Source organism: Drosophila sulfurigaster, chromosome X (assembly GCF_023558435.1).
Source record: "Drosophila sulfurigaster albostrigata strain 15112-1811.04 chromosome X, ASM2355843v2, whole genome shotgun sequence".
Taxonomy (NCBI): domain Eukaryota; kingdom Metazoa; phylum Arthropoda; class Insecta; order Diptera; family Drosophilidae; genus Drosophila; species Drosophila sulfurigaster.
Window position 1 is genome coordinate 6936860 of NC_084885.1, and position 7707 is coordinate 6944566.

Genomic DNA, 7707 nt, shown 5'->3' on the forward strand with positions numbered 1-7707 from the left:
TTTTCAATCTAAATTTAAAAGACTTTTTGCATCAAGTGAAGTATTAAATTATTACCTATTTAATAACTGAAGTATTTATTGAAAACCTGGTAGTGAAGACACCTCTTGGTCCATTTTGGTACACAGGGTAAAAAAAGGAAAAGTTAAACATCGCGCGTTTTAATAGTTGCCCGGGTTGTTGGGTATTGGATTAGGGACGCTTGTGGCTGCGAACTTCACTGTCGCAATTAATAAAGTTTGTGTCGAACAAAAAACCACTAAAACTACAAAATAATCTAAAAAACCAAAACAAAAAAATAAATAAACATGACAACAAAACAAATAAACAACAACAAAAAGCATCGCAATTCTGTTGAAAATTTTTGCAATTTTGTGGGGAAAAAATTGCTGACATTGCGTATACGCCACATGCGACAGTTAACCAGTCCCCAGGCAGTTGCTCGTCAAGTGTCTATGCATAATTTTTAGACATGAAACTTACCCACAACAGCAAGCATCATCCACTATACCCTGTTTGACAGTTACGCCCTAAATGCCGGAAAGCAGCGCAGTTTAAAGAGTATGTAGAAGGCTTTCACATGCGCATGTATGTATGTAGTTGAAGAGCTGAACTCTTACTTGCTTTGGCACCCACCCGGAGAGCTGGGTGTCAAATTGACAAACCGCAGTTTTAATATGCAGTTTTAATCAAGTTTAAAAGAGCCAGTTGAATGCTAATGACACGAGCTTAAAGTGGCTCTTCAACCCATTTAACATTGCATTTCACGCAGCTAATTGAAGCTGAGTTGCAGTTGGTTAGCTGCAACACAAGTAAATTAATTAAATAAAAGCTCTCTCTACTCACCAGAATATATATACCTAATATTAGATTTAATTAGTATTCTGTGAACAACAACATATAAAATATAAATAAAATGCGAGTATTCTACTTCGCTGCCCCAAAAAGTATGCTATGTTTTTTTTGCAGATTTGCAATACGAAAGCAAATAAAACAATCTATATGTAAATCCGTTTATAAATAGCAGTAATTAAGATGCAGTAGACTCGTTCAGTGAATAGTAATTAAGAATACTAAATGCTAACCGAAGGCCGAGAACATCGAATATGCATGTGCAATTACTATGCTAAAATTACATTTTTTTTTTTGCAGCACTTAATTATAGATGAAGTAATCTGTTAAGAAGCATTTGATGTAGGTTTGCCTTTTTTTCAAACATAAGTTACTGCACATTTGCAGATGACCATTGCGTTTGTTACGTCAGTTTTTTGTTTTGTTGTTAAGCGCGAGATGGAAACAAGAAGTGGCAAAGTTGCAAAGTGCATTGGTTACTGTGGCAATAACACTCAGACTTTGTGGCATGCTGAGACTCTGCGGTTTTTATGCTCCACTAAAAACCGCTATCCAAAAGCCGAATGAGCGTCTGACTGTCTGTCAAGGAGGCAAGGAAGCGTGTGTGTGTGTGTGTGTGTGTTTGTTGAGGTGTTTGGGCAAAAGTTTTGTCGACATCTTAATTTCTCACTTGTAAATTGAGCTGCGCCAGCAACCGCAAATTAGACCCCAAAGTATACGTACTTTGTGGATGCCAAATAAAGCCACACACACACACACACACATATATCTATATAGCAGAACGTTGGCGAAGCCACAGAGCAGTGTATATACAATCGACACACAGACATTCATGCGTAAAACCAACATGCACACACGCATCTATGTGTGCGTGTGTGTAAGTATGTGTGTGTGTGTGTGTGTGTACTCACAATGTATAACAACAAAGTTGAAGTGTGCGACGTGCAGGATAAGTCGAGTCAAGGGACATTTGATACCAATGGACCAAGACCCCAGTGTCGATACTTTTACTTCAGCGAACTGACCAAATGCATGCCAAAAAGGGAAAGGGAGACAAAGGGGAAGCTCAGAGAGAAGGAAAAAGTGAAGCCGATAACAACATTGATTGAAATTGAAACTTGGCTGCCGGTCCACGCTCTGCGCTTTGCTCAATTCTCTATTTTCTATGTGCGCTGCGATGTTGCCTTTGTTTAACAAGCTTAAGCTTAAGTTCTAAGAGCAGCACAGATAAGTTTTTAGAAAGTAGACGATAATTATCGATATCCCATAAATAAAGCATGCTATCATTTTTGATATGGTTTGTTTGGGCTTACGGAAATTAAAAATGCATTTCAAATATTATAGAATGTTGATCCACTTTTATATATTCCAATATAGAAAATATATTTGTAAGTTTCATCTATAAATTCTTGTGCTATTCGTCACCTATGTATTTTACGGAAGCATTTAAGCATTTGTAACAATCACTTTAAACATTTGAAGTACTATGAATACTTTATGCCTAATCACCATGTAAAGCGCATTTCGCAAGTCCATCGATAGCTTATCAATGGGTTAAGAGGTTCCGCAACCAAGCGATTAGGCAATTATCGAGTAAGCTGCAGTCTGGCTGCCGACAAGATTGAAGTGCTTAGGTTAAAGAACTGTCAATGGGTTTTCCTTTTTGTTTTTCGTTATGTTAGATGCAGCAAAACATTCAGTGAAATTTCCCAGCAGAGCGTCTGCATGGAGTCTTTGTCTTTAGCATACAATCACACACACACACACACACGCACGCACGCAGACATTGATACACACGCTTACATTCACAACACTCACGCATACGTGCAACATTTTGTGGCAGGCAACGGCGTCGCGTCTTTCACACCGCACACGTAGACAAACATTTGCAAATGAGCGTTGAAGCGTGGGACAGCGAGACGCCGCAGCCGCCTCAGGTGGCAACGGTTAGCTTCCCACTTGGGTGCCTGCCACAATCCCTTTTCTGCTCCCTCTCTCTCACTCTATCTCCCTCTCGCTCTTAGCTGTAATGTGTGCACAATTAGAGTCGGGTTGCAGCAGCCAAATTGAAATATTTAATTAAATTTTGGCAAATGCCACGCATCGTTTAGAACAAGCGTATTACAAGGAGAGAGAATTTAGTCGAGAGCTGTCTGCCTAACACACACACACACACCACGCACACACACATGCACACCTCTTATGCAACTTTAAGTCTTAAGTCTTGCCCCACCCCATACTGAGCCAATAATTTGGCCAATGACGTGCAATTATTTGGCCAGCCAAGTTCTAAGACAACAACAACAACAACAACTCCAACACACTCGGCAACTTGCCCCCAATTTAGATGGCAACTCGCATAGCTCGCGTAGCACGTAGCAAAGTTTGTCTGCCCTCCCAAGAATGCCAAGTTGTAGCTGACACTGACACAGACTAAGGCAGCAGCAGCAGCAGCAGCAGTTGCAGCTGTAGTTGCAGTTGCAGTTGCAGCTGAAGTTCCACTTTTCTAGTTGAAGGCAAAGTCGAATGATTCATGGCCGCTGCAATTTAGCTGCCAACTCGCCAAAAGTACCGGAAACGCATTCATTTTCCGCATTTTTCACATCAATAATAAAGTGCCAGCAACCATCGCGTCGCGTCGCGTCGCCTCGCATCGGTCTCTTTGCAACTTGCAACTGCCACAAGCGAAAGAGAGAACATTCAATAGAAGTCCGCACAGTCTGCAAGCCTAATTAAGTTTATAACATTTATGACTTGTTAGCTCGGCGCCAAAACAGTTGACTAACTAACTAACTAACCAACTCTGAGCAAAGTGAGCAAACTGAGCGAAACTCGGCAACTAACTGCTGCTGCTTCTACTTCTGCTGCTGCTGCTGCTGCTGCTGGAAACAGCTGCAACTTGGCCCCGGAACTCAACTGATTGCCATTTCTGATTGCCAACGCGTTCGCACTCTCTCTCACTCTATTTCAATTGCCCTGAAATATGATGAATAGTCGCAACTGAAAACTGAACTCATTTGATTAGCAATTGGCAAAAAGCAAAAGCAAATATTATGAAATTTCTAGTGCGAATGCATTTTTTACTTTACCTGTTCATAAACACAGCTCTACGGCTTTAATCATCTAAACTGTAAACTTCCCCAACTACATAGCATATAGAAAAGAGATAAAAAAGCTGCGTACCTAAGCTCGGCTAAGCCAAGTTAAAGTCTATTCATTTCACGCATCGTCTGTGTTGTCCAAAAAAATGTCATTCGCATTCTCATTCTCATCGTCGTCTCGTCATCGTCCAGCGCGGCGTATTGAAGTCCTTTGCAGCCTGCGGAAACGATGACAGTTGCGTTTTTTTCAGATTTACGAGTATACGCAATTTTTTATGATTTACGAGGCGAGACGAAAGAGCTTCTCCACCGAAAAAAAAAGAACAGAGAAACAAAAACACAACACAAGACACAAGAAAGTCATTTGAGGTAATCTTTGGCAAATCAATTTGCTGGCCAAAATGAAACTTAAGCGCTGCTGCTGCTTTCTTAACTCCTTCGCCTGCGACTAAACCTTTTCAACTTTCAATCTGGTTGCAGCCGAAGCAGCTGCGTAAAAGCTGAAGCAACACGCTCCACGCTCAACAATAAACCAGAACCTAGAACCCAGAACTCATTGTTTTGCCAGGGCAAGAGCGCTGCTGCTGATAAGGCGTCGAGCCAGTCAGCAATCCAAGTGGACAGACAGCTGACCCGGGCTGCTAACTGCCCGATAAGCACAATGCAATATGCCTCGTGGCTCTCGCTCTGGCTCGGGCTGTGGCTGTGTCTGTGGCTGTGGCTATGGCTGCCTTTCATATTTCCGAGTCGACTCCGTGTTTATGCAGGCGCTGTGGAACTTAACACTTTTGGCACTTTCTGCATTTACTCGTCTGAGAGCGAAGCCGTTAAGCGGCTTATGAGTGGACAGACGAGAAGAAGCGAAGTGATGCGAGTATAATGAAAACCCACTTACAGTTAATAACATTTAAAACAAAATTACAATTAACTCATTTACAATGCACTAATTATGCTATACGAATATTGTTTTTGAGTTAAGCGCCTTACTCGCTTTCGAGTAGCTGTGCAACATTTTATTTAATGTGATATTAAAAACAGGAAATGAGTAGCCGGATGATTAAACGCCGAAAATTGTTGCTATTCATAATCGCAAAAAGCGCATTTGCATTTACTTAGAATTTAACACTTGCTTATATCAAAACTGTACAAAAATTGTATTTAAGTAATGCGATATTAAAAACAGGAAATAAGAAGCCAGCAGATAATTAAAACACCCAAAATTGTTGCTATTCATAATCGCAAAAAGTACATTTGCATTTACTCATAATTCAACGCTTGTTAATATCAGAATTGTACAAAAAATTCAACAAACTCTTGCTTCAAAAAAACGCCAATTAAATTATAGCAAACGTTTTAAATGAAAATTTAACAACATTTTTTGCTATACACCAAATGTACTTTAATTTTCTTTAATTGTATATATACATATATATTGTATATACATATATAAACAACAAATTAAAGAACGCTACTGAATAATATCACAATTCTACACAAATTTCCATTTTCTCAAAAATCTTAAATACAAAGTAAATTAAGTTTTGTTCTACACATTTGTTGAAATTTAATTGGAAATAATGTCATGTGTGTAAATAAAGATTGCTGCTGAATAGTATCAACAATAAAACAAGTTCCAATATATATATAAAACAAATTCTAATAAACATTAACATTTTCGTGTTAAGTTTTTAAATGCGAATTAAAGATCTTTTTGCATTACACTTTTAGGCAAATTTAATTGTACTTTAATCTCCATTAATTGTGTTATTGGAAAATGAAAGAGAGTTGCTGAATATTACAAAACTTTTGCAAATTTTTTACGTTAAATATTGTGAAATTATAACGAATTTGTAAATGCCAATTGAAGCAAGTTTTGATCTATACTTTGAGGCAAATTTTAATTGTACTTTAATTTTCCATAATTTTTATATTAGTATCACATAAACAATATTAAAAACTCACTGAATAATATAACAATTGGTCAAAAATTTCAATAATCTTTTGACCAACATTTTTATGTTAAATTTTTAAATGTGAATTTAAGATGTTTTTGCACTACACTTTAATTAATATTATTTAATTGCGAAATTAGATGACCTTAAGTGGGGAAAGCTAAACACAAAGGATTTTGATTGAAATTATCAAAAATCATGCCACACTTCAAAAAAAAAGTCCCAACTGCTTAGAATACTCTTCATTATCAGATTGACATGTTTATTTGCATTCGTAGTTCGGTGATTAACAACAACAAAAAAATAAGAAAAAAAAATATATATATGTATGTATATATAATATTTAGTCAGCTGAGCGCAGATCAAACAGTGCGAAGAACTAAGGCTAGAGGAAGAGCGAGGGTGGCAGCTGCAGTTGCCACCGAGCTGACTGATGCCCCAGCGCGGAGAGAGAGCGGCTCGCTCTCACGTGTCTCCCGATTGATGCTCTGCTGGCAGTTGGACTCTTTGCGGACATAGCGGAACATCGACTCGACAATGTTGCTGGGCGTGATGTTCTCGCACTTCTCCAGATGCCCTAGCACACACGTCTCGAAGTTATGCAGATCGAGGCACTTTTTGGAGTCTAGGACCAACTCGGGCAACTCCAGCTTCGTGATATTCAGCTCACTGGGCAGATAGTGACCGAAATTGGTCTGGAAGCAGTTGCCAATGTTATCCCTGTGCTCCTCGAAGCATTCGGGTCCCTGCTCGGCAATGAACAGGGCAATCTGATCGCCATTCTTGAAGCACACAAAGTCCAGCAGTTTGCCCACAATGCGCTTCATCATTGCATTGTGATTGCGCTCCTCGCGTGTCAAACACGGTAACAGCGCGTCATTGAAGTCGTTCAGACACCGCGTCATATTCGGCAAACGCAGACAGTAGCGCTCGAAGACGACATCGAGATCACCTTTGGGCTTGGCATCCTCCACCTCGTCGAGCATGGCGGTGACATTCACCAGCCCGGAGACACATTGATACAATGTGCCCGCCGCCTGTTCGATATTTCCACTCAATTTGCCGGCATCGACTTGATTCCCGGGCAATCCGGAGTTGGCCTTCTCGCACTTTTGGCGCAGCAAACGCTGCAGATCGGCGACTGACACATTCGAAGTGCTGTAGCCAGCGGGCAGATATTGTGCGCCAAGCTCGTTGAAATCCTTGATGTTCGACGGATCCTTGGGGAACTGCAGTTGAGCCGCGCTCAGCGTGCTGAAGGCCGCGATCAATAAAAATAACGCTAAAGTGCGACGTGTTTCGTTCAGCGTTGACTCCATGACTGGCGGAACGTGAGTGCATGTGCCTGGCAGATGTGTGTTAAGTCGGGTAGTATATCGACACAGCGACGAGCGACGAGCGACAGTCATCCTTATCTTATCACACTTTCATATGCCGAGCTGACCCAATGCGGAGCAGCCGATTAACACACAGCGGTCAATGTACGAGATTATCGTTGTTCCAAGGCGCCCAGAGTCTCGCTGTGTGTGTGTGTGTGTGTGTGTGTGTTGAATTTGGCTACAACAAACAAACAATTAATCAAAGCAAACAGAAACCAAAAAAAAAATTGTTGAAGCATTTGCTGAGAGCTCAGACAAAGAGAGAGAGAGAGAGCGAGAAGACTTCATTTGAAGTTGCGGCTGAGCTCTCGCATAAATCCTTAAAGCGGAAATAGTTGCAACAGTCGAAAGAAACAGTCATAGTGGTAATAAATATCAAGCCTAAATATATAAATTAATATTGAATGCATATAATATATAATATT

At 40.2% G+C, this 7707-nt stretch overlaps 1 protein-coding gene across 1 annotated transcript; it reads right to left on the minus strand.

Annotated features, from left to right (window-relative positions):
- Positions 1-6139: 6139 nt before the first annotated feature.
- LOC133848456 (27 kDa glycoprotein) lies at positions 6140-7250 on the minus strand. Its single transcript, XM_062284020.1, has one exon. The coding sequence runs from the start codon at positions 7220-7222 to the stop codon at positions 6266-6268; it is 957 nt and encodes a 318-aa protein (XP_062140004.1). The 5' UTR covers positions 7223-7250; the 3' UTR covers positions 6140-6265.
- Between the last annotated feature and the right edge of the window lie 457 nt (positions 7251-7707).

Bases quoted from the DNA above. Each gene is read 5' to 3' on its own strand.
- LOC133848456 (XM_062284020.1), bottom strand. From the start codon at position 7,222: ATGGAGTCAACGCTGAACGAAACACGTCGCACTTTAGCGTTATTTTTA.